At 40.0% G+C, this 27,608-nt stretch overlaps 3 protein-coding genes across 4 annotated transcripts in view; 2 read left to right on the top strand and 1 right to left on the bottom strand.

The window, feature by feature from the left end:
- Nucleotides 1–27,608, top strand: part of gabrr2a (gamma-aminobutyric acid type A receptor subunit rho2a) — an 82,261-nt gene that overhangs the window by 17,259 nt on the left and 37,394 nt on the right. The window contains exon 3 of the mRNA XM_086273709.1: nucleotides 26,777–26,844. Within this exon, the coding sequence (XP_086129835.1) occupies nucleotides 26,777–26,844 (68 nt within the window). The remainder of the gene's footprint in view (nucleotides 1–26,776; nucleotides 26,845–27,608) is intronic.
- On the bottom strand, nucleotides 5,305–14,026 carry LOC147306273 (uncharacterized). 2 transcript variants are annotated; one of them, XM_086274896.1, is made up of 10 exons: nucleotides 11,464–14,026; nucleotides 11,223–11,311; nucleotides 10,748–10,866; nucleotides 10,231–10,647; nucleotides 9,922–10,147; nucleotides 9,680–9,829; nucleotides 8,765–8,982; nucleotides 8,523–8,676; nucleotides 6,860–6,969; nucleotides 5,305–5,955 (listed from the first exon to the last, which is right to left on the bottom strand). In XM_086274896.1, the coding sequence occupies exons 1-10, from the start codon at nucleotides 11,592–11,594 to the stop codon at nucleotides 5,644–5,646; spliced, it is 1,926 nt and encodes a 641-aa protein (XP_086131022.1). In that variant the 5' UTR covers nucleotides 11,595–14,026; the 3' UTR covers nucleotides 5,305–5,643. The 2 variants fall into 2 exon arrangements, with proteins under 2 accessions (XP_086131022.1, XP_086131021.1); XM_086274895.1 differs by lacking the exons at nucleotides 5,305–5,955; nucleotides 6,860–6,969 and having other exon boundaries at nucleotides 7,425–8,676; nucleotides 8,765–8,979.
- LOC147306272 (uncharacterized) lies at nucleotides 10,171–15,799 on the top strand. The gene is made up of 3 exons (XM_086274894.1): nucleotides 10,171–12,228; nucleotides 13,212–13,310; nucleotides 13,445–15,799. Exons 1-3 carry the CDS (start codon nucleotides 11,848–11,850, stop codon nucleotides 15,566–15,568), a joined length of 2,604 nt encoding a protein of 867 aa, XP_086131020.1. The 5' UTR covers nucleotides 10,171–11,847; the 3' UTR covers nucleotides 15,569–15,799.

The following is a 27,608-nucleotide window of genomic DNA, read 5'->3' as shown; positions in this document are numbered from 1 at the left end:
ATGGACCTGCTGTGGATGAGTTTGCTTCTTGGTGTGATCAGTCCTTAAAGATCAAAACCTTACAAACTAAGGACATGGTAATTTACTTCAGGAAGCCCCCCTCCAACAGTAGTAAATGGTGCAGCCATTGAACTGGTGGATAGTCATAAGTATTTGGAGGTTGCTCTTGATAAGGCTCTGTCCTTTGAGTCACATTTTGACTCTACAGGGAAAAAAAGGTAAAACAACGATTGTACTTTTTAAGGAGATTTTAACGTTTCACCTCAGATGATTACCTTTTTTATAAAAGTTTTATTGAATCTGTTTTAATCAGCCCAGTGCTGAGGAAGGCAACCTCTGTCATGTCATGTTCAGACCATCCTCTCTTTAGAGACTTTCACCTGTTTCCCTCAGGTCGCTGGTATAAAGTGCCGCAGGGAAGACCGAGAGACATAGAGTGTCTTTTATACCTGCTGCTATTGTTATGCTCAATAACACTAAGCCATAAGTGTTGTTGCCATCACTACTGCACATTGCACTTTGTTGATGCTACTGATAACATTTGGGATGTTTCTTTGTGTGTGTGTGTGTGTGTGTGTGTGTGTGTGTGTGTGTGTGTGTGTGTGTGTGTGTGTGTGTGTGTGTGTTATTGATGTGTTGACATACTACAAATCAATGTCCCATTGGGGGCAATAAAGTTACCATTCAAAGATTCAAAATGTTTATTGTCATGTGTACAGAAGAAATAGCATTTCTCTGTGCAATGAAATTCTTCTTCTTCTAATGCCAAGTTAGGTAGGGTTGAAGGAACAAGATAAATAAGGATAAAAATAAGACAAGATATTAAGATAAATAAGGTAAAAATAAGGATAAAAAATACTGAAAGATAAATAAGTACAAAATAAGTAAATGAAGACAAGTGAGGTCCTGGTGATCCTCTCCGCAGTTGTTATCACTCTCTGCAGGCGTTTGCGGTCCATAGCAGTAGTGCTGCCGTACCATGCATGATGCAGCTGGTCAATGTGCTCTCCACAATGCAGCTGTAGAAGCTGCTGAGGATCTTGGCTGACATACCAAATTTTCCTCAGGCTCCTCGGGAAATACAGCTGCTGGTGAGCCTTCTTGACCACTGTGTGGTGTTCAGTGTCCAGGTGAGGTCCTCACTGATATGAACGCCCAGATACCTAAAGCTGCTCAACCTCTCCACTTCACTCTCCCGGATAAACAGCGGCTGGTGAGGCCTCGTCTTCTTCCTCATGTCCACTATCATCTCCTTTGTTTTATCAGTTTTGAGGGTGAGTTTGTTGTCCTCACATCATGACACCAGACCGGCCACCTCTCTCCTATAAGCCACTTCGTCCCTTCCAGTGATGCGACAGATCACTGCAGTGTCATCCGTGAACTTCAGTATGACCCTGTGGAACTCCAGTGTTTGTTGTAATGCTGGCTGAAGTCCTGTTGCCGATCCAGACAGACTGAGGCCTGCCAGTCAAAAAGTTCTGTAGCCAGTCACAGAGGGTGGGGTGCAGGCCGAGTGTAGACAGTTTGTGGATGAGTTTTTGAGGGATGACTGTGTTGAAGGCGGAGCTATAATCAACAAAGAGTACCCTGATGTAGGAGTCATTATTTTCCAGGCGGGAGAGTGAGTAGTGGCAGCAGCGATGGTGTCTGACGTGGACCTGTTGGGCCAGTAGGCATACTGCAGTTTTCTCTAATGCGCTGATGACTTCGTGGAGTTTGCCGAGCGCTGCTGCGAAGTCAGCTCGCAGCGGGATGTAAACAATGGCCAAAAACATAGCTGAGAGCTCCCGCGGCAGATAGTAAGAGCGGCATTTCAGCATTAGAAACTCCACGTTTGGCGAACAGTACTTGTAGACAGTCTGCACGTCTCCACACCACGAGTTGTTAATAAATGCACATAGACCTCCCCCAAAAGCCTTACCGGATTCTCCAGTGTACAGAGTGAGTCTGCAACTGGACGGCACATTCCAGGACTTTATCTGAAAGCCAGGTCTTGGTGAAAATAAGAGCACAGCATTCTCTTATCTCCTGCTGTGTTGTGATCCTGGCTCATATTTCGTCGAGTTTGTTTTCCAGGGACCGCACATTGGCTAGTAAGAGGTGGTTGGCTAGCCCGAGCTTTTAGCCTAGCATGGAGCCCACCCCTATTGCCTTGTTTGCGTCACTGTCTCCAAAGTGCTCTCCTGGGGTCGGCTGGCTCACTTGGGCTTCGTGCTTCGTGGCCTTCCTGGGAGTGGTGGCGGTGGCTGCCGCGGGAAAACAATGGCTGTAAGTTCCGGTGGTAGAGCGGAAAGCTCCAGGGGTAAGAAAAGAGTAGAGTCCAGATAATTGTGTGAGTTGCCAATGTCTAGTAGTGCCTGTCTCGTGTATGTTAACAGCGCACAACACTTGTCCAGTGCAAAAAGAACAGTGAACACACAGAAAAGCAAAAGAAAGTCGGACATTGACCATTGACCATTTACCAAATTCATGTCCAAAAGCTTTCTTGATTAACACTGCTTTCCACAGCTTTCATATCTTACAACCCCATTTGCATTAAGTTCAAGCAAAGTAATCCCTGCACTCCAAGACCATTTTATAGATACAAATACTCAGATATCATCAGATCTGTACCAATGCCACTTGCTGCAGTATAGGGAGGATGGGCAGGGGAGAAGATTGAGGAGAGGGTTGGGAGTGGGGATTGTGGGTGTGGTGCATGATTTCTCTTAATCCTTGGTAAAGTAACACATTAAGCTTGTTTTTAATCCACCGAGAAGGGAGAAGGATTGAAAGTCCATCAGTGAGATCATTTGATATATGGGCTTGGAATGGTTTGTTGTATGATCTACTAAGAATAGCATAAGAATTGTGTTCTTTTCAGAAAATGTAGAGTTTACCAGAGGATACAGTTTCAAAGTTATTACATGAACATGAAAACATACACACTCAATGAGTAGGTCTGGCTTAGGTTTCATACAGAAACAGTTGAGGATCAAACTGTGCAACCCTGCTATTAGGGGACAATCCTCTTATAGATGACGACATTATCATACAAGTGACATGACAAATGCAAAGCGTTTTTTCCTCATGTCATTTGAGACTGGTCTTGCCAGAAGAACAACAATATTGGCTCATTATTGAAGGAAATTAAAATGACCAGAAAAGAACCCCTGTAAGCAGAGCTTCAATGCCCAACAGTCCGTTTTCGCTCCTGAAGCGTAATATACTGACGATTTGTCAAGTCCCAAGGCATTCCTGAGGAACGCGGAAGGTCACCTTTCGCGTTCTTATGCTACGCGCCGGGTTACGGATGAAATCCAGTAGAATGACGCTCCCGCTGTAATACACATTCCAGCCATGTATTCCAGCCCTAACCCTAACCAGCACTTTAATGACCTTAGATAGTCTTTCCAAAGCGATTTAAGTAAAACAAACATACATGTGTAAATTCATTCTGAACGATTCTCGTGTTTCCTCATTTTTCCAATCTCATAATATAGGGACGTGTTGGGTGCCCGGAACGTAATATATCGTCACCTAGCGTAAAATGTTACGCTTTGGGAGTGAGAACGTGTTGTGCCCAAAGTGCCCAGATGCAAAACACATATCAGTATTTGGTAAAGAGCTCTACAGATGCTGGTGAAAATTAAACACAGACATTGTGTTTTCTTTTTCTGCTTTCCACTTTTCCACACCTGAAAACAAAAAATAAAAAATTAAATGTGTCTCATCATATTGATAATGCTAATTTAACACATTAATGGAAAAACAAGCTAAATATCACCTGCTGCACAATGAATCTGATGTCAGAACTCTGGAGATCGGATGAGAAAATTGTGCTGAGCAGCTATATATTAACAAACAGAAAAACAGAAACATTGGTTTATGCTTCCTCTTGCTTTAATTATTAAAATCACTCTAAATCACGTCATTTTTAAAGGTGTGCATGGCTGTATATTCCCATTAAGATATTTTGAGCTTGTGAAATGTAATGGACAGCAGAAGCTTGTCATTTCTGTTATTTAAGTACACATTATCCCAGTGCATCATCTCTGAGGGGACAAGAGCTCAGGGAAATGACACAATAATCAGCATGGTATTTGTTTCCTTTTTTGTTGCTAAAGCTTTAAGCACTCATTGGTGAATGGGTCAGTTGCACCCATATACCATCTGGAGATGTTGGCTTAATATGACTAGAGTGACTAGAGTTAGTTCAGTTGCTAGCTTTACTCAGTGCAGCTCCCCTTGGCTGTGTGGGCAGCCCTGCCTAGTGTTGTCTAGCAGCATGCCAGACTCCACTCCAGCAGTGACAAGCAGATTAAGCTGACAGCAGTTCCTCATGTTTACAGCTTAGATTAGCACAGGCACCAATCTGTTACGCCATCAGACAGCTGTTGCTTCACCAGTGACACTTTGTCCCAATTTAAGAGCAGACATGGAACTGAGAAGTGGTCCAAAACTGGCTGTGAAAGTACATTCAGTATTATTGAAGGTACTTTGAAATTCTGTGTTTGATAGAAATTCCAATGTTTATGAACACTTTCTCCATCATAGTAATAAGTCATGGTGACACAAGGATATGTTTTCACTATTTCTTGATAAATTATCATTTATACTTTCCTTTTTGATAAAACTTATATTTAGGGCTGGACAGGTGACAGGTTATGGGCTCAGGCTGCTGGGAGACTTCCCATGTTGCACTGACCTTTTTTCTACATTTTCCTCCTTTTCCCTGACTGTATGTTCAACTATTGCATTTCACTATTTTTGTCTACACTGCAAAAATGGCTAGTCTATATTTAGGAAAGAAATACTACATTTGATACAAAAAGCACTGAAAACAAATGAAATTATCTGTCCATGCAGCAAGTTTATTTTACTTAATAAGAAATCTTGAAATAAGATTTTTTAATCCAGAAATAAAAGAACACATTTGAGAATTGAAGAGGGTTAAAATAAGCTTTAAAAAGCTCAATTTAAGATAAAATTACTTGATATCAAGTCCCAAAAGTAAGTTAAATATGCTAAATTACAGTCTTTTTTTATGTTTTGAATTCTTACTTGCAGCAAATGAATGCACTGCAACGAGAAAAATAGTTCTAATACTATGAAAAACTACTCAATATTAGTGAAGTATGATTAATTTGTTTCTTGATTCAGGTTGGCTTATCTTAAAATAGAGCCGAATCGATATTAAATCCAGGCAAAAAAACCTTAAAACAGACCTTTTTCCTAGAATACTCCTTGGCTTCTACTGAAATCACAACCAGGGCAAGAGTGATATATGTCAACATTTATTTCTCTCATGAGAACAAAATCCTTTATTTAAACAATATAGGGCTGCTGCACAATCCCTAAAAGTCTAAATCAACCCTTTAAAAGGCCTAAACAGAGAAAAGAAGTTACATTTTTGGCCTTAAACTTTTGTGACAGTCACATAGTCTCACAATGTTGTAAATAATGGCATTACTGACTTAAAACTTTACATGCCTCAGGTAAAGTATCACTAAGAAAAAACAACAACAACTTTCATTTGTAAAGCATTATAAGTAAAGCCGTTTCTCAGGACATTGCTAGGCAAATTAGGAACAAAGTTGTACAAACGTACTACAAAACTAAACAAACTGCAAATGACCTGATAAAATCCTGCTTGGTATTCACCTATTTCTCAAAGAACGACTTCCACTCAGCTATTGCTTTCTTATATGCACTAGTGGCATCTTGATCATGGATGGCATCAGTGATTACCTCAGTTTGTATGACAGAGAGGACCGTTGCAACACATTTTGGGTATGTTAAGTGCAAGGTGTAGTAATATGCCATCAACACCAACATTCCTTCCCAGAAATCCTCCAAGGGGAGAGTGGTCACTGGTATGTTTCCTACAGCAACAATGCTGGTTGTTCCATCAAAAAGCAGCACTGGGGAGGAGAGAGGCCGCTTCTCCAGGTATAGCATTGCATCTTCACCTGGCTAGAAAAGCACAAAAAAAGGACAAATTCTTCAAGATTTTAAATGAAAGGGTTGCTGTGCATCCAAACAGCTTAAGACACAAAAAGCAATATCAACAGTTTAGAATGCTCCAACTGATTTACTGTTGGAATAGAAGAAATAAATATAAAATATCTGACTTACATGAATATGAAATTTTGGAAATGTACACAGCAAAATCTCCAGTGTTAAATTAACACTACAGAGTGTCTATATGGGTCCACACCTCTGAGTGTTAAATACAACACTGTTGAGTGTTAAATTAACACTTTGACAGTGTTATATGTTTAAAAGTAACCTAGTCAGTTTTGAAGATTAACAATGGCTAACACTGAGCAGTGCTGATTTTCTAACACTGGAATATTTCTAACATTTTGATTTATTTTCCTGTGTTAGAAAATCAGCACTGCTCAGTGTTAGTCATTGTTAATCTTCAAAACTGACTAGGTTACTTTTAAACATATAACACTGTCAAAAGTGTTAATTTAACACTGGAGATTTTGCTGTGTATTAATTCTGAGCATGAATTTTCTCTAGTTTGCAGCATTTTTATCATGTCTATTTGTGCTTTTTTTCCTCATTTGTTTTTTAAAACTATTTCTTTTAACTGTTTTACATATTCTAGTTTTTGAAGGCCTTTTTAAATATATCATTTTACTGCTTCTACTTGTATCCTAACTGCAATGTGCTTTTGCTCTGTGCTGCCTCTCTGGAGTAGGTTTTGAATAACAATTAAGAAATCCTGACTAAGGAGTAATTTAATCCCTGCTGAATTGAACTTCAACCCACTCTTATTAAGCAGGAAAAGCAAAATAATAATATTAATAATAACAATACAAGTAAATGGAGTACAAGTTACAGTGGCTGGTATTGCAGCTGTTCGCACCTTGAGGATATGAAGGAGAGCCTCACTGGCACTTCCCAGCCGCTTTGGTGGTGTAGTTTTTGAAGGAAAAAGAGATGGAAGTGCATTGAAGAGAGTGACAGTAAAATCCACTGTGAACGGAGAAAAGTATCTCAACAAAGTAGGGCTGAACGATTATGGAAAATAATCTAATTGCGATTTTTTGCCCCAATATTGCGATTGCGATGCGATATGCGATTATTTTTTAAGGTCTTTGTCTTCTGTATTATTAAACAAAGACAAGCAATACATCATATAGTATGGCCAATACTATATTACATTAATTTTAAACTGTTCTTTCCTGGAAGACAGACCTCTGTTATGATGACATGAGGTGATGCATGAATTGATGACTGACATTTTTATTTAACTTCTTCAATCACAACAGTATATTTGAACATACACAATAGTTTATTTTTAGCTTACAAACATCTGAGCATAAAGTGCTGACAAGGAACCCTGGTGTAAACATTAAAATGAAAGTCAGTACAATGTGCAGATTGCAGAAATATACATAAACAAAATCAGTGGCTTTACCACACTCGGTTTTTCGACATCTGTGAACTACTAGACAGTCATTCAATTAAAAAATAATATTAAATAAATAAAACTAATAAATAAAAAATACACACATCTTACTGATCTCTGCAGTCAGTAACATTACACATAAAGTGCAAACATAATAGCAATTGTATAAACACACACACAAACACGCCTTTAAAGTTTAAAGGCGTGAAATTGGACGGTCTAGTTCTGATTAGCGTCACCGCTGTCTCGGTGGAGTTTAATAAACTCGGCCGTCTGCTTCTTGCTATCTAAAATATAACCAGACACTGGTGTAAATTCTCGACTGTCTCATACTTCTGTTTAATAAGTTTTCTGTTTGACGTTTAGTCAGCTGTGTGAAAACCAAGGAGGAACCCACCCGGGGGATTAATAAAGTTTTATTTTATCTAATCTAATAACTTTAATCTCAGCCAAACCGATTTACTCACGAACAAACAAAACACTGAAAAAAGCCCAACAATAACATTTTTAGGTTGTCTAAGTGACTTATATATTACGTTTAACCCGAGCAGCGAAACTCCGCGGTGATCTGAAAATGATGTGCCGGGAGTTGTGCCGTTCTCGGCCGCATCAGTAACCCTCGAGCTCCCGGCTAGCTGTCGAGCTGGTGGGTAGCAGACGCCTCTGAAAACGTCGAAGCACTTTTGCAAATATGGGATATCTTGATAAACCGAGCAGATATTTGATGTTTACACAACTACTTTCTCGCCTGAAAATATTTTAAAAGTTTATTTTGTGACCCAGAAAGATTAGTATGAGTAATTTTAAAACTTAGTAGCGGCCGCCATTGTTGGAAACTGGAGTTTGGCTGGGCCGCGCTATGAATTCTGGGATATGGTAGTAATTTGGACAGCCTTCGGCGCGTCGCTGTGACGTAATCGGTCTACAAATGCGGCCTCAGGAGGATGCAGCCCATGAATTTGGACATGTCCAGAGTATAATCGCAGCCTTTGCGGTTAGAAAATTGCACTTGATCATGTCGCGATATTATCGCAAATGCGATATATCGTTCAGCCCTACAACAAAGCAATCCGAACATATCTGATGTATGATTTTAATGTATGCAAAGGCCACTTACCTCCACGTACATCCAAGGGGAGAGGAGGTTTCAGGACCTTCTTCCAAATGCCATAGAACTGCACCTTCGAACAAAACTCTGCCCATCGACCCTTCATTTGATCTATGTATTTGCAGTTGGAGCCACCAATGATGCGACGCAGTTCATCCATCGCCTATGACAAAGTTGTGCTCAGTTAGTCAAGAACTAACTAAACCTATCCAGAGAAAGCAAGGAATTTAACTGAAGGTAGTTGAACTTACATTTCGTATGTCTTTGAAGCACGGGTATGCTTCAAATATTTTTCTGGGCCTGTCTTCTTCCCTTGTAATATCTGCGTCAATAAAAGCTCGTCTGGCCTCAAACTCCAGGTCCAAAATTTGAGCAACGTCACTTTGGTTGGGTTTTGCATTGGGTTTCCTGTACATGTTGCTCAAGGTTTTGTAATGTCTTGCCTGCATCTTCAGGCTGTCATGGTCTGCTAGGGAAAGCAAAGAGCAATTGTAAGACATGGTGTAACTAGACTTCACAAAATTCAGATTTTTCTAATCAGTCATTTCTAGTAAGGTTGCATGGTTGTTTTTAAGTATAATATTTATGAGAATTAATGTTTAGGTTAAATATGTTTGAGTAATGAACTGACCCTATATGTCCTGATCATTTCCCTTTGTGTCCTTTTCTTATAATGATCATGGATTTATGTTAATTGTTAGTTTGAACAGAATCAAATATTAAAACGAAAGTTTAAGATGCCCGTGAATAAAACTGTGGTGAAAATAAGGTAAAGGTTGTTTACTGTGTATATCGTTCACATCAGTGTGAACAGTGATTATGAGCTGATGGATAAAAATATTTTAGGTAATTTGATCTATGACAGAAACACTGTGATAAGGCATGATAGATGTGACCAGCATGAGGATTTACATGTGTAAATAATTAGCACTGAGTAACACCCATTACAACACAAAGTGGTAAAATACTTACTATGGCTAACTGGCAAACTGGAATGAGGGATCTATCATATGTTGATTTTACACACCAACTCGAGTTAATGACAAACCACTATGATTTATGGAATAAACACTTAGAACGGGGTTCATTGCTTCAACCATATTTTGGAAAGAGCTGTAAGAGGAACAGTCAGACTGAGAGGTAGATAAGGGTGATGGTGGACTTACCAACAACATCATCTGGAGGTGCAGTTGAAGGACCTATATCAGACCTGGGTGCAGAGCATGAGGCTGACTTGAATAATAGTGGTAAAGCCAGCGTAGTATTGTTTGACGTAGTTGGTACAGTGGAGGGTAGCGGCAATTGGGATTCTTTCTCTGAGGAAAAAACAGAAGATGAACAGAATGGGTGGTCTCTTTGAAGTTTTAGATGTCCAAAAGTCATTAGTACAGCAGACCAAAGTACACACCTGCATTTGAGTTATCCTCGCTGAGGTCATCATTGCTCTCAAGAAGTATGGTACAGTCACTTGAACCACTTGCTTCACCACTTAGGTCACCTTCAGTCCCATTGTCTGTGTCATCTGAGCTGAAAAGAGTCTTCCTGGGCCTGCCTCGTTGTGGCATGGAGCCCTGCCTCTTCCTTGGAGACTTCATATTTTGGAGTCGTTTGTACAGTTTGGTGTAGATGGTCAGCTGTGGTAAAATAATATATTTTTGTACATCCTTTTATTATCTCACTCAATTTTAGATATTGTAGTGGGTAAAGAATGACTTACGTATGGCATGTGTGTGTCAGCATCACGTAACATGGGGTAATAGTCGACAATCTTCTGTGACATTGCTCTCATTTCGAGTTTGGAGGGGTATGTTACTTCTTTCCCCATGGGACTAGCTCGGAGGATTGCAACCATGCTGGTGACTGTGTTCCTTACAAGTCTGCAACAGAGCTCCTTCGACATCCTACAGTCCTTTTCCTTTCCACTGTGGAGCAATGCAAAGTACTGACTGCGCACCATGTCCAACTCTGAATCTGTATACACCACATACTCTGGTGGGTCTGGCATTTTCATTTTTTTGTCAGCAGTGTAGGAAATGGGAGTGGAAGTTTGAGGCTGACATTGTGACACATCAAAGCCTAAGGGGTTACTCTCGCTTCGATGGAAAGTGTTGGCATCTTGGTCAGTACTCTTAAACTATAACAGTTGTGGGATATAAACAAAAATACACAATTAGGCAAGTTAATGCTAGACAATATGGACAGTAATCATCTTCTTAGTGGTATAATGTGTTTACCTTTTGGCTGATAAAATCCCAAATCTTCTTTCTATGGAAGAAATTTTCATGGCCCGGAAAAAGATCCTTTAGGTCATCCCGGGTAAAGCTTCTCAAAGTTTCCTCATCAATATTCGCAGCTGTAAAAGAGAAAAACAACTTCAAAAGTGATATTTATTTCTCTTTTCCTGGGCGTGGCTTACTACATATTGAGGTCATTTTTTGTCAGTAAATGTATTTTAGCAATAAGTAATATTAACAGGATAAAATGTCAAACTTAAAACAGTTTATCAAATATTTGGGAATGCAATAAAACTATTTTTGGGTGTCTTCAAGAATGATGTTCCAAGTCTATTTAGGCAAAGACAGCTCAAGGCTATAATGTGGATAAAGTTCAGAGTAGAGTACAATCCTAGCTCCAAGTTTCAGAAATGATGCTAACAGATGCTGAGGCTGCTTAGCTAACGTACCAAAATAACTGAAAAATAAGACTTACCCTGCAACACAGACAGTATGGCATCATCAAACTTGTCCATGCCGTGACAGCAGTTCTCTAGTTCGTTCCAAAGCCTCCACTCACAGTACCTGGAAATATCCTACAGCTTAAATAAGATCATTTAGCTAAAGTTAACACATTAGCTAGATTGCTAACTAGCAGCAGCCCTCACAAAACACGACTTTATCTTAATAACACCGTTGTACCATAGTATTTTTCAAATCAACTTAATGTTACCAACCTTAAATTACTGTTCGCTTTGTTTAGATAAATAATTTTGATCTTCGTAACGGTCCTGATGGTTAACAAAGCAGGGGAAAAGAGTTTGTCCCGCGTGAAAGTAACGTCACGACCGGAACTGAGAATGCGCATGCAGAAAATTATTTATATTTAAATTTTTTTAAGTAAAAAAAAAAAGAAAATAAAAATATAAATTCAGTCTTAAACACTTATTGCCTAAAAATAAATATAACTGATGTAATTTAAACCTGAAAAATTGGATAATTAAGGATACATATATTTTTAAAATCGCCTACCTTTCCCATGGTCCCACACTCTCATCTGTGGCCTTCAGTGGAGAGCGGTAAAGTAAAGCTGCATTGCTACAGCGCGAAAACAGTTCACCATGGCGCTCTGGAGATGTATGATCTGTTTTATCTTTGTTTCTTTAACTCTGAAGGTGCTCCTTAGCCACATAAATGCAGCTCATGGTCGAAGGCAGGATTTTTGGGTTTACTGTGGAATAGATGGCTGTGAACAAGATTTCAGAGTTTTTAACTCATTCTTTCGCCACATTAAACGGACGCACCCTCTGTATTTGACGAATGGAAGCCCACCAAGAGGATGGAGGATCCCCCCAACATCCCACTCTTTAGGATCGGAAAATTTTGGTGTTTCAGTCTTTGCCAACTGTAGTACTGCAACAACAACCAGCACCGTGGAAATATCAACTGGTGGATCTTTGCCTGAAGTGCAGGAGCCTCAGGTTGTTGACAGCCCGATCACGGTAAGTGTTAAACTAAATAAAATGTAGTGTGGCTTCTGATGACAAATTTAGCTATGTCTAACTCCTCGTATGTGGTCCTATATTACTTTTAATCCTTTTCTCCATTTTTAATCAAGAGAAATTTAACGAGATCTCGCGATATTATACCGCTAGATATTGTTCTTCAATCTGTTACAAGCGATTTCCACTATGGTTGGATTTTAAATCACAATTTCATCCTGCAGGATGAAATAAAAAATAAATAAACAGAATAGCAGTTCAGTGTAGATAGTACAGGCTATGCTGCAGCCGGAGAAGGCACACACTCTGCGGCTGGCATGTCTCCTGGTGAAGTTTGCATCAAAGACACTCTCAGCGCGCTTAAATCGTTCAATGTGGCAGCAATTTGGGTATCTCGTAGGAATTATAAGTGGTGAATACGGTTTCAGGTAAGACACAGAGTATTTCGAAGCACTGTAAAAAAATCTGTTGGCCAGAAATACTGTCAAAACATGGCTAAGAATGATTTTCTTGAAAATTAAATAAATTAATAAATGCATACAATAAAATATATCCATATACTAATACTAACATAAATTCTAAGTGCAAATCTAAATTACGTGATTTAAAAATACATAAATAATTTAATAAATACAACAAACATGTAAAGAAACTAAAATCTAAGTGCGAACAAAAATTCATTATTTAAAAAAATAAAATCTTATTCTCATGAATCCAATCCCTAGCCTCATCAAAACAATGGACAACCCCTTTTTTTGTTTCTTTGTCTTTGATTTCTTTTCCATTTCTTTTTTCTTTATTCCAAAGAATGAATATTATATTATCTTATATTATATTGAATATTCACAACTGTAACACTAGTCACTGTCATGCACTTTGTTTTTTAGTGGACCAATCATTAGGTGTAACTGATTATACCTGTTATGTAAGAATTTCTATAATTGGCCAGGAGTTTGGAGTAACTTTGTTTTTCTGCTCTAAAGGAAGAAGCTGTTGCTACAACATCCTTTACCAGACATGATATTACCAGATCTGCTGCAGCTTTTGCTATCTGTGTTCAAGAACAGTGCCACTTATCACAGGTATGTTATAGTCTTAATGGATCAATACATTACATAAGGCAATCAATGTCTTACTTGTTCATAATGGAATTCAGAATTATTATTTTTTTATATAAATGCAGAATAAGTTACTTTTATTTCAAATGTTTTCACAGAGAACGGTCAAACATATCATCTCAGGAGTGCAACAGTATCAGGCTGTTCTTTTGGATACGCTCAAGGAAAGAATGAAGACAGTGTTTGAAGATAATGCCGAGGGAACCACTCAGCTTCAAGATGAGGCTTTGGCTACATTTGATAAATTCATGGATCCTTTCTCCACCATTGCATATGGACAGAGTAGAGCCATAGGGGAAATGTTCTGTCAAGTCAACGCAGAGGAAGTAGTAGTATCCCAGAAGATATGTTGGGTAAAGCAAGGTCTTTCAAGGGTCATGTCCATAAGGAACAAAAGTTTTTACTATGTACCATTAATTGAAAGTCTAAAGCAGTTAATGACTAATGAGAGAATCTTTACCATGTTGAACACTGCACCACAAAGAAGCAGAGAGGGATTCTTCTGTGATTTTAGAGATGGGTCCCTCTTTACATCTCACCCCTTGTTTTCTCAGAGGCCAAATGCATTGCAATTAATACTGTACACAGATGAAATTGAAATATGTAACCCCTTAGGGTCCCATGCTTCTGCAAACAAATTGGTCATGTTTTATTATACTTTAGGAAATATTGATCCAAAATTTAGGTCAAAGTTAGCTGTAATACGACTTCTTGCTATTGCTAAAGCAAATGACATTTCTCAGTGGGGTATTGATGTTGTACTGAAAAGAATACTTCAAGATCTATCACTGCTTTACAATGGTGTAAGGATTGAAATGTCAAATGGTGAAATTGAATTGTTTGGTGCTGTTATAGCCATTTGCGGAGACACGCTAGCCCAGCATGAGATTGCTGGCTTTAAAGAAGGGATTGGTTTTGCTTATAGCAAATGTAGACACTGTGAATGCAACTTTGATGATATGCAAAGTGTTTTTGAGAAGAAGTTTGTTCAAAGAACTCTGGAGAAACACATGAGGCAGTGTTTTGAAATAGATAAAGCAAGCACAGATTTATTGAAAGCATCCCTCAAAACTACTTATGGAATTAATAGAAGAAGCAGACTAGTTGATGTTCCTGCATTTGACCTGATCAAACAAACTCCACAGGATATAATGCATGTTATTTTTGAAGGTGTTGCATCAATGGAAGTTAAATTTGTATTAAAACACCTAATGCTCTCAGGACAATTAGAATTAGACAAGTTTAATTCAGACATTCAAAATTTTCCTTACTCACCTCTTGAAATACGGGATAAACCATGTCCTATTAGCTTTGGCACTTTAGTGGCTAACGACAACAAATTGAAACAGTCTTGTGGACAGATGCTAATTCTTTTAAAAATATTACTTTTTCTTTTGTATGGTGTGGAGAGTGAGTATGTTGTATTTATTAGAAAGTTAATTATGATAGTTCAAATAGTTCTTGCTCCCATTATTTCTTTACAAACTGTATTGCAACTGAGAAGTATGATTGAAGAACACCTGTATCAGTTCAAGCAACTTTTTCCCGAAGCCAATATAATACCTAAGCAACATTATATGTTGCATCTTCCCAGTCAAATCTTATCCCTTGGACCTTTAATAAGGAGTATGTGCATGCGCTTTGAGGCAAAGCACTCCTATTTTAAACAGTGGGCTTCTAAGTTAAATTTTAAAAATGTTTGTAAATCCCTAGCAAACCACAATCAATTTCTTGAGTGTTGTCAAAATGAAATAGGAACTGAACATCCTATTTTTGCAAAAGAAAAGGAATTCGGGCCAGTATCAGCTGTTAAAAATAATGAATATGTTAGGAAAAAAATTAAAGAATTTTTTGGAATAGATGTCATGCAGTCTGTTGTCTCAGTGAAATGGTATGTTCTAAATGGCAATAAATACATTGCTGGGAAGTCCATGATTATTGCAGATGTGGATGGCACTTTCCCTGTGTTTGGACTGATAAAGGATATCTTTTTGATTGACTCATCTTTTATTGCTTTTGAGTACCAACGCTATGAAACTTTGAATTTAAATGAAGACTTATTGGCATATGAAGTAACTGTGCCCATTGTTGCTCAAGCTACAGAATTAGCCCATGAGCTCATTGATTATACTTCATACTTTTCTATTAGTTTTAGGGACAGTGTGTTTGTGCCAATCAAATACAGTCTTTCTGATATTATTTCCCATAGAAATCACCCTTAAGATTAGGGTTGCACCAAGTATTGGCTTAGTGTAGTTTGTGATGATATCAGTTGACAGTCATTAAATGTTCGCTAAACCAATGTCAATGTTGTACCACATAATGCTGGCATGCTGGGACAAACAGCTGTCTTTGAAATGTGATTTGTATCATAAATTGTGGTTAATTTTTTTCCCTTATATGTACAACTTTGAAGTCAGACATGATTTTGAATAAATCATATTTTCAACAGGTGCCTTTTGTGAATTTCCTAAATCAAGCAAATTGAGTTTGTCACTCTATCTTGAAACAAGTGATATTTTGAGAGACATCTGGTGAGAGACGTAATGTAGGCTATTTTAAGAGCTATTCTTCCCATTTCTGGATTTCTGTACTAATATAGACACAATTATATGGTTATTCTCAATTTAAGTTTATTATCTAAAATCTAGACTTAGAAACAAGTAAATCTTTTTTTAAAACAAGGCAAATAATCTGGCCTGTCTAAAAATAGGATTTTAAATCATGGCAAGCACCAGATAATTTGCAGTGTACTTTCTCCTGTTTATTGTTTTTGTTCTTAGTTGTTCATGGTCTCGCTATGCTTGTCTTTTTTCAATTTCCTTTTACTGTTACGTCTAATACTTTGCAAATATAAAGGCAGTTAAGACAATTGTTGTTTGATTTGGCACTGTCTACCTGGAACTGAACTGAAATGAATAAGTATTTAAGAAAATGGATGGATCAATTGATCTAATTTGATTTTCTTCCAAGGTCTGTCAAACTCTTAAAATAGTAAACATTATTATGGCAATAAAGAAAAAAAAGGTGAGGTATAAGTAAGACTTTATCAAGGTCATTGGAATAAGCATTAGTCCGAAGTACTTTTGAAGTTCAGTTATTTAAATTTAAATCCAGGTTGAAGACTCACCTATTCTCAGCTGCATTTGAATAAAACACCAAATCCACACATTTAAGCTTAAATTTCAAAACTTACATTTTAACTACTGATTTTATCTACTATTCTGATTTTATCTACTGTTTTTTTAATCAATTTTAAATCATGCTTTTTATTTGTTTTTGTTTTTTAATGTCTCTGTAAAGCACTTTGAATCACCTTGTTGTTGAATTGTGCTATATAAATGAACTTGCCTTGTCTTGCCTTATTTCAAATTTATTTATGTAGCGCCAAATCACAACAGTCTCCTCGAGGTGTTTCATATTTTAAGGTAAAGAAAGCCCAATAATCAAAGTCATCATATGTATAAAATGGTATGCATGTCAGGTTCACAGTAAGTACGGGACCCAAATGCAGGACTTTTCCAAAAGAGACAATGAGTTTATTTACAGTGCAAAAGGTGAATGACAACAGTGACAGTCCTCGCTCTGTGGCTCCCCTGTGATTCTACCAAAATCCCACACAGTGCTCGTGTCCGTGGCGTGAATCGGGAAAACTCCAAACCCCATCTATACAGTGGCTCCGCCCCCGTGACAAACTCTGTTCCCAGATACTGACAAAAAAAGATGCAGTGATTAGTCTGGCAAGCAATACACACACACACACACACACACACACACACACACACACACTTTACTATAGAGCTGGGGCTGTACCGAGTCAACTCAACGATCCAATAACATCGGAGATCTCTGTCCAGAAGAGCGCAGTCCTTGGAACAGTTAAGATACTGCGCAGGACCCTCAAGCTCCCAGGCCTCTGGTAGAGGACCCGAGCTTGGAGGATAAACCGCCCGCAGGGGCGAGCTGGGTGTTTTTTTTATTTTTATATATATATATATATATATATATATATATATATATAAAAACACCCAGCACGTCCCTGCGGGCGGTTTATCCTTCAAGCTCGGGTCCTCTACCGTACGTGTTGATGGCCCGGATCTTGTTCTTACCATTCAGCTGACTCCTCAGCACTTGCCTGACCCTCTGGAGGTACTTGGTGGTTGCAGAGGATCGCAAGTTCGATTCCTGGGGCGTCTGTATCCAGTAAGGGTCCTAAGGCTAGACCCCCTATGCTAAGAAAGCCTACCGCAGACATGAGCGAGACAGATAAATATGAAGGCATGCCGGCTCGGACGTCACCCGGATCAACAAGGTCCGCGTCAGGTGTTGAGGAACCAGGGCACCCTGACGAAAAGTGGGCTACTGGAACAAGAAGGCATCGGTGGGCAAGAGACGAAAACAGGGCGTTGTTGGAATATATATATATATATGTATATATATATATATTAGGGGTGCAACGATACTCGTATCGATATTGAACCGTTCGATACAGTGCTTTCGGTTCGGTACGCATATGTATCGAACAATACAACATTTGTAATTTATTTTATCAACTTTCCTTCTGACGATGCTGTCTGTGTTGAGCGCTCAGTGAATCTGCGTTCGACTACTCCGCCTAGGCTGCACTGTCGAGCGCAGATCCACTGAGCGTTCAACACAGACAGCATTGTCAGAAGGAAGAGCGCAGGGCAAGCTAGCGAGACAGAAGTTAAGCTCTCCTTGCAACATGGCAAATTGAACCTCCCCCACCCTCATTCAGATCTGGCGTTTAGAATTATTTTGGTTTTCATGTGATGTATGACCCTGAAGGTAAGCGCGTCATGGACTAAAGTAAAACAGTATGTTGGATGTGCCACGCAATGCTCAATTACATGGGTGGGAACTAGTGTGTTAGCTCAGTTAGCTCGTTAACGTGTTGGCCGTCTAGCCCCATGCAGGGGTAGCTCGTTAACGGAGATTTGCCGTGTTGTGGCGTTAAGGTCATTTCAACGAGATTAACGCTGACAGCACTAGTGGGAACACAACGAATATGACTGCACATTTACGCCGACATCATCCTAGTGCAAAGACAAGTGGAAGCAGACAAAAACAACAAGCATGCATGCTACAAACTTTACCCGAGTCATTTAGACAGCCGTTAGCACAGGATTCTCCATATGGGGACCTGATATGTTTAATATTGTGGCGAGCTCAGACAAGGAGGAGACGGAGGTATCGTTTGGTCTTGCTTCCCGTGAGCTAGCCAGGGAGCACAGCCGTTTATTGACATTTGCAGAAGAACACTGCGCTAGCTAACTGCTCAGCGCGGCAATTGCACAGCAACAACAACACACAGAGCGCCCTCTGACCCCGGAAGGACACACCGTCGCAGCGAGAAGGCGTCACCCGTCACTATGGCACCATAAACAAAACATAACTGTACAAACAGAACCCCGAACAGCGCTGACCCGCTACATAGCCCCAACCTAAGGGGTCAGTCGTCCCCGACGACCCCATTACCCCACACAAAGTCCTGCAAATGTCCAGGTGCCTTCTTTTGGCGCACCGGCCGGTCACGACCGGCGGGGGAAAAGTCACTCGGGTCAGAACATGGGGTGCCACCATCATCCCACTTCTGACACCAATGTGGCGAGCTCAGACAACGAGGAGACGGAGGTGTCGTTTGGTCTTGCTTCCCGTGAGCTAGCCAGGGAGCACAGCCGTTTATTGACATCTGCAGAAGAACACTGCCGCTAGCTAACTGCTCAGCGCGGCAACCGCACAGCAACAACAACAACAACAACACACAGGGCGCCCTCTGACCCCGGAAGGACACACCGTCGCAGCGAGAGGGCGTCACCCGTCACTATGGCAACATAAACAAAACATAACTGTACAAACAGAACCCCGAACAGCCCTGACCCACTACAATATGCTGCTGAGAATATAGTCCAGAAGAAGCGTATAGTATAGCTTTTATTTTGGAAAGAGCCATTTCTCTGTAATAAACTCTCTTTTCCAAAGATGAGTGATTCCTCAATCAGATACAGGTGTTACCGCGCCAGATCCGCGGCCCCGAACCGTAGTAAGGAAACCTCTGGCAGTTACTTGAAGGTTCCGTAACTGACTCGTAGCCGGCAACAGCTTACTATACAGGTCAACTCCGCTAGCAAAAAGATCGAAGGAGGCGTAGGAAACTGGTTCACCGAACTTTATTTCTTCTCTAAGGCACGAACACCGCGTACAGTGGGCTGAAACAGTTTACTCACAGCAAGCATCGCCGACACAACTCTGGCTGTCGAGGGAGTTATTATATTCCTTTTATTTCTTTTCTTTTCGTCTCTTCTGTAGCTAACCGTTACTTTCCCCCTTCTCCGCTCTCTCTCTTCACACACACACACCAGGCAGTCCCGCTACACACATCCCGAATACATTTCCCATCAGGCTTCATCCTTAAAGGGCCATGCCTGTAACACAGGTCTTGCAAAATCGCTAGCCCGACGTCCCGGGGCTAGCGATTTTTCCAGTCGGGCTACCAAAATCTATCTCTGCCCGTCGGCCTATCGTAGGAAGGAAAAATATATGTCAATGCTTTTGCATTCTTTCGGAAATGTAGCTGGGTAATTATGTCATTGGCATCGGTGAGCCACTGTCAATATGTGACATATTAAAATCGCGTTTGAATTTGCGCTTGTTTTTTGCTTTCACTTTGCAAATGTCCAGGCGCCTTCTTTTGGCGCACCGGCCGGTCACGACCGGCGGGGGAAAAGTCACTCGGGTCAGAACATGGGGTGCCACCATCATCCCACTTCTGACACCAATGTGGCGAGCTCAGACAACGAGGAGACGGAGGTGTCTTTGGTCTTGCTTCCCGCGAGCTAGCCAGGGAGCACAGCCGTTTATTGACATCTGCAGAAGAACACTGCCGCTAGCTAACTGCTCAGCGCGGCAACCACACAGCAACAACAACAACAACAACACACAGGGCGCCCTCTGACCCCGGAAGGACACACCGTCGCAGCGAGAGGGCGTCACCCGTCACTATGGCAACATAAACAAAACATAACTGTACAAACAGAACCCCGAACAGCCCTGACCCGCTACAATATGCTGCTGAGAATATAGCCCAGAAGAAGCGGATAGTATAGCTTTTATTTTGGAAAGAGCCATTTCTCTGTAATAAACTCTCTTTTCCAAAGATGAGTGATTCCTCAATCAGATACAGGGCTTGCAAAATCGCTAGCCCGAGGTCCCGGGGCTAGCGATTTTTCCAGTCGGGCTACCAAAATCTATCTCTGCCCTGCCCATCGGGCTATTGTAGGAAGGAAAAATATATGTCAATGCTTTTGCATTCTTTCGGAAATGTAGCTGGGTAATTATGTCATTGGCATCGGTGAGCCACTGTCAATATGTGACATATTGAAATCGCGTTTGAATTTGCGCTTGTTTTTTGCTTTCACTTTGCAATCGCGAACTGTGTATAGAGAGCGACAGCACTGATTGGTGAGTGATGATAATTTGCGCACCAATTCCTCTGACATCGTTTTATCAATCGTTAGCTTACTATGCAAACATGACAAGTGAAATCTCCCGCAGCAAGCTTAAACATATGAGAGGTTGATCACGCAGAGAATCGCTGACCGTTATGTGTGTAAAAGCAGCAGGATATATATTTTAGTTCTGCTGAGCCAAATAAGACAGGTCAGGGTGAAGAAGTGACAGCCAAAGAAAAGCTTACCACAAAACGGAAAAGTTATGACAAATCAGACTATAAGGCAAAAAGAAAGTGCAGCTTTATGGTTTCTTGGACAAAAGAATTTCTGTGGCTGCAATATGACGAGCTATATAACCGGGGCTGCACATAAGTGGTCCGCAGGTGCACATTCGCTGTCAAAAAAAAACCACGCACAAGATATGAAGTTGCAACGCGTGCTTGCATACATAAGATTTTCTGGAGGAGGACAGACATTTGTTTAAAACTCTTAAAGATGTCGAAGAAGCTCCTTTAAGCAATTACTTTGGTTTTCCTCCACCTCCAAAGAAATGTCAGAAGGAGTCCCAACCACAAAAGAAGCGCGTATTCTCGGAAAAGTGGTTGCAGGAGGTGAGCTGGCTTCAAACAAATGATGAACGCACAGAGATGTGGTGCAGAATGTGCCGTGAAAATCCCACTGTAGTGGACAAAAACACTGCCTTTATATGGACGCAAACGCGCGTTGCAACTTCTTATCTGGTGCGCGTCTTTTATTTTGACAGCGAATGCGCACATGCGGACCACTTATGTGCACCCGTGTAAATAACATAATGTTCTGCCGGGTGTGTTGTTGGTTTTCTCTCGATTTCTGAGTCGACAAGCGCCTTTGTTACTGGGACCAGTCATTTTAAGAAAGGCCCCCATTAGAACCCATGAGAAATGCAAGAAATGCATTATTGCTCAGTCTGCAATATCTTTCCCAGAACAAACACCAATTGCAAATAACATACTAAAAATAAACCTGAAAAATCTGTTTAGAACAGCTACTATGTTGCAAAGAGTGAACTACCACTGGCAAAATTTAGCAGTCTTTGCAAACTTCAAAAAGCAAATGGCCTAGATCTTGGTTCCACTTGTCTCTTACCGTGACTTCAGTGGAAATTTCAAATTCAGGATCTGACACAGACGGATTCATGTCCTACACAGTTCTTACAAGTTCATAGAAATTTCTGTTCAATTAGAACCAAGTATTTGAGTTGATGATTGTAATTTTTATACAATGTTGTAATTTGTTTTTCAACAATTTTTTGATTAATGTTTTGTTTCCTTTACAATATTATACTTTAATGTATAATATTGTAAAGGAAACAAAACAGGAAACAAAACATCAATCAAAAAATTGCTCTCTTTTTTATTCGGGCCACTTACATTTATTTTGGGCTACCAAAAACTGAAGAGTCCCTGCCCGAAGGGCTACCAGGGATTTTGAAATTTTGAGAGCCCTGAGATATATTTATTTTTTTAATTACTTTTGTTTCAGCAACATTAAATTTAAAAACTGTACTTTTGAGTTAAAATATATATTTATAATTTTAATAAATGACAAATTAAAAAGGCATGAACATTTTTTTTGTATCGAAAAAATATCGAACCGTGACACCAAAGTATCGAATCGAACCGAACCGTGAATTTTGTGTATCGTTGCACCCCTAATATATATATATATATATATATATAAGACAAAAGTGCTTCTTATCCAGTTACTCAATTAATATATGGGATAATCAATAAATTATTTGATTACTTAAATAATTAATAGCTGCAGCCCTAGTTCACTTACTCCCCATGCAGCTTCTGTTTCTACCTGCTCATGTTTCTACAGTAGAATCACTGTGGCGATCACTTTGAAGTGTCTTTGTGCTGGTTGTCATCTTTGCTTTTTGTTGTCAGTTTTGTGTTCATACCAAAGCACTAAGAGAAAGATCATGTATGTTTCCTCATTAGGATAAGGATTTTTGTTAGTTTGTAGGACTGTAGCCTTGGTTTCTATCTCGCCTCTGTCAGTGCGCCCCAGGGTGGCTGTGGCTACAATGTAGCTGCCATCACCAGTGTGTGAATGTGTGTGTGAATGGGTGGATGACTGGATGTGTAAAGCGCTTTGGGGTCCTTAGGGACTGGTAAAGCGCTATATAAATACAGGCCATTTACCATTTACCACTGGTCTAGTTAATGGCAACAGAAATATGTGGCGGAAAAACACTTTGAGGCACAAACTGTATATGAAAGATGGTCATTGCCACACTGTATACATTGTTCCTTTTAAAGAAAACAAACAAAAAGCACTGATTGTCAAAACACAAGGTTGAAATGACTGAAACTGCAGAATGCTGCATGCTCAGTTCATAATGATTTCTCTGTCACAAGTTGTTAGTAAATAAGCAAACCCTACTTTATGCTACTCTCCGAGTCTGAAACAGACCCGAATTAACTTCACGGTGTATTCAGTAAAACTTGAAATTAGTGACTGAGCTCACAAAGTCAACAGGAAAGTGTTTACTAAGGTTAACAGCAAAGGCGCCGAGGGCTGTTTTTATATAGACCTCTATACTACCTGAGGTCTTGCAGACACTCTCTGGCTTTTAGAATGTCCATCTTCTAAGAGAGGTCATGGTCAGAATATAGCCTAACTATCAGATATTACCAGAGGGTCTTTGGAGTCTATGCTGGTGGTGAAGCGCTGCAGACAGAGCTTGTGCAGAGGCTCAATAGTACAGACATCCGGACCAGCAGATAGCAGGAAAAGTGCTATACAAATACAGGCCATTTACCATCTATTGTTAAATGGTAGTTATGAGACAATGCTTTTCAGCTGTTTTACAGGAAAATGAAAGTAATGTAATGAGTAATATAATGAACTACTTTCTCCTTTGAGTAACATAATGCATTATTTTTTAAGAAAAGTAATATGTGGGGACCAGTGTTGGGAAGGTTACTTTTAAAATGTATTCCATTACAGAATACATGCCCTAAAATGTATTCTGTAACGTATTCCGTTACGTTACTCAATGAGAGTAACGTGTTCTGAATACTTTGGATTACTTAACATATTATCATGCATTTTACAACTACGTGAATGTACTATTGCTGTGTGATTTATTACTGTTACTGAAGGTCTGCGGCTCCGAACCCGTAGTAAAGGGACCTCTGACTAATACGGTTCCGTGTCGGGCTCGTAGCTGAAAAATAGCTTTACTTTGTTGGGGGGGTCAACTCTGCTTGCGAGAGACAGAGAGAGGCGTTGAAAGGCTGCTCCAACAGAACTTATTGTTTTCGGAGGAGAACAGGAACACGGTGTACAGTCGAGTCTTAATAGCTTACTTACAACTGGGCTCATCAGGCACTCTTCTTGGCTGCAGTGGTTATTATTATATTTACATGCTTCCAGCTCCCGTTTTTGCTTGATGACAACTCGTACCTTTCCACTCCCCTTTTTCTCCCTCCTCGCTCACAGACACATAACGGGTATGGCAGTCCATTCTCCCTGCAGCACGGACTACACTGCCCATCAGGCTACATTCTTTAGAGCTGTAGCATTCTGCCTGTTAGCTTAGCACAACAACAACAACAAAAAGGCGCTCTCTCACCCAGGAAACACGCAGAGCGAGAGCGTCACCCTGTAACCATGGCAACCGTAACACTGCCGCCTGGAACAACAGAACGTAGCTGTCAAACAAAACCAAACAGTCCTGACCCGTGACAATATGAAACAGGAAAGTACCGCAGTGTAATCCATTTATTTCAACAAAGTAACTGTATTCTAAACACCACCTTTTTAAACGGTAACTGTAACGGAATACAGTTACTCATATTTTGTATTTTAAATACGTAACGGTGGTACATGTATTCCGTTACTCCCCAACACTGGTGGGGACAGATGTCTAAAGAGGTATGATTTGAGCTGGGAGACATGGAAAACCTTGTGTACGTGCATATTGCAGGGTAACTTCGGGTGAGCAGAGACAGGATTAATCATTGCCTCGATTTCGAAGGGGGGCTAGTATCTTGATTTAGTGGCAGCTGTGCTGTCGGGACTGTGTGCTGACCTTCTATTACTGGAAAGAGTGGTGGGTAGTAGCCCAGGGAGACCTCGAAGGGGAACAGGATGGGGGGCAAGGTAGTCGGGCAATTGTGGGCATATTCCATCGTCTATTGTGAGGATTACCGTGTTTCAACCTGAGGGAGGCAGACCAGTCACAAAGTTAAGGAAAGGTGTGAGACCAGGGACACCCTGGAGTGGGAAGGGGTTTGAGCAGGCCTACAGGAGGGGAACTAGCAGACTTATTCTTCACACAGGTTAAATAGACTGAAACATACTCTCTAGCATCCCTAATTAGTGTGGGTCACCAAAAGAGATTGGAGGAGAGGTTGCAGGAAAGTGAGAATCCTCCTCCAATCATACGTGAGGGGGAAGAGACAGAGCCAGATGATTCCTGGACACCTCTGCCAGATCAGGAGAGGCAGTGATGGAGTTAGAGTGCTAATGGAATGGACAGAGTAACAGATTTTAGATGGTTCATGTGGAAGTCATTACTTCAACAGGAGATGCAATCCTTTCTCCAATCGATACAGGGGATGTGTAGTTGTAGCTAAGGATGGCCCAAAACTATGGCGTTATTTTTGTGCCTCTATTCTGAGCGCACGTAAATAATTTTTGCAAGTAAAAATATTGCATTTTAAGGAGAATATTTTGTGTGAAGAAAATTCATTGCTGCGTGCAAGAAATGTGTTTCAGTGTTTGCTACTATCCATATACATGCACAATTACAGCCCTCTCCCTCAGTTGTTGGCATTTGCTCTTGCTCAGATCTCTGCTCTGTGTGCTGACAGACATCTGTGGACCTGCTCTCAGAGTGTCGCTCCAGCTCTCAACATCTCTGCTCCCTGCACGCTCAACTCTTTCTGTACTCCGTTATAAATGTGCCACAAAACCAACCACTCACAGACTTGGATGCAAAAATTCTGATTGGTTGTTGTGGTCTCCAATTGGCTCGCTATTGACTGCATTCCGGAAACACTGTCCAAAGTTTAGCTAAAACCATTTTCGGTTAGCATGTTCTTTTATTTTATTGTAAAATATATCATTTTTTTAAGACCATCGTTGGTTTTAATATATTTAAAACCAAACCACTCCACTGGATTTATCTACATTTCGCTCAAATTAAGCTTTTTTTCACTCAAAATAATTTTCTCCTCAAAATGCAACATTTGTTCTTGCAAAAATTATTTACGTGCGCTCAGAATAGAGGCACAAAAATAATGCCATACAAACGCTCTGTGTGATTACTAGAAAGGGACAGGGTTTGGGTTTGGTTCTAAGAGTGACATCGAGCAAGTGTTGACCATTTCAAACTGTGACCTGGATGGCACGAGGCTGAGTTTGGAAATAATACATTTTTGTGCCAGGGAGTTATCAATGAAACACTGCTCTACACCCAAATCAATAAGCGCTTGGACAGAGTGGGTCTTCCCATGAATCATGAGGTGCAGAGGACTGAGAGAGCCAGAGATTTTGCCCACCAGTACTTGTTCCTTTACAGGTGGGCGTAACCTTTTGACCAAATAGGACAGGCGTAGATGTAATGACTCCTCTTGTTTAAAATGTGTAATAATTACTTTTTTGAATAATGACCCCAACACTGATCACAACAAAAAAGGCAAATGCCTTCAACATGCCCAAACATTTGACCACACAACATGCAATTAATTTGAACAGATGCAAGGTCTATGTTGTTTAGCAATGGTGGTGATGCTCAAAGCTGAGCCATGGAGAATCCGTAAGGAAATGAATCAATAAGTGATATTGACAATGCAATCAGTTGTTATCAATCATTATTAATGTCCATCCCTACTGATGTGTGTGTTTTTAGGCTATATAGTCTACTACAGTATTTGGTCATGATGGAATTTTGTTTGGCAGGTCCTGCAATCCCTGTTGGAGTGGATGTTCAGGTGGAGAGCTTGGACAGCATCTCTGAAGTTGATATGGTAAGCTGGCTACACACCACAAAGAGCAAAGAGGCAGCCCTGTTACCAAGGTGGTGAGCTGAGGTTGGGTGAAAGAAAACATGTGAAACAACTTATGAAAAGAGAGAAACAACCATGTTATCCCTTATGTAAAAGATCTATCCATGAAAATCAGGAGAATGTTCTCCAAGCACGACATCCCAGTACACTTCAGACCTAGCCACACCATCAGACAAAAACTGGTTCATCCCAAGGAGAAAACTTGAACATAAGCTAAAACCAAACATAAACATAACATATATGGTTTGAAAGAAAACATTAAATATGAAAACAGAAATGAAACATAGTCTACATACAAATTTAATATGAGGTCAGCAAGTACAATGTAGGTGTATTGTGTTAGGATCAGAAATTAATACTTTTAAAACAATAAAATTGCTGTAAAATTGATTTCTGCCAACATAAAAAACAATAGAAAATCAAGATAGATATGGGTTGCAGAGGGGTGTATCATTGAACAACCATTAGAATATAGAGTTTTCCGAGATCTACTTTAAAACCAGTGTTGGTTACTCCCTTACACTTTAAACTTTTGCTTTGGTATGATAAATACCTTGTGGGTTCATGTATAAGAGGATATTAAAGAAATTGAGTCAATCACTTTGTTACTGTTTGTTAGTGTTGTTGTTTCTCTATTAGTATGCCTGAGATATACATCTTACCATAAAACTTGGAAATATATTTTTTCTTTTTTTCCTTTGGTGCCAATGATATTTTTAACACAA

This window comes from Aulonocara sp. 'chitande type north' Nkhata Bay, linkage group LG19, assembly GCF_057382095.1.
Source record: "Aulonocara sp. 'chitande type north' Nkhata Bay isolate Kocher_YH1m ecotype deep benthic linkage group LG19, A_spYH_male_GT1.1, whole genome shotgun sequence".
Classification (NCBI taxonomy): Eukaryota; Metazoa; Chordata; class Actinopteri; order Cichliformes; family Cichlidae; genus Aulonocara; species Aulonocara sp. 'chitande type north' Nkhata Bay.
The sequence above is the reverse complement of the archived record's forward strand: the minus strand, read 5'-3'. Positions and strand labels throughout refer to the sequence as shown.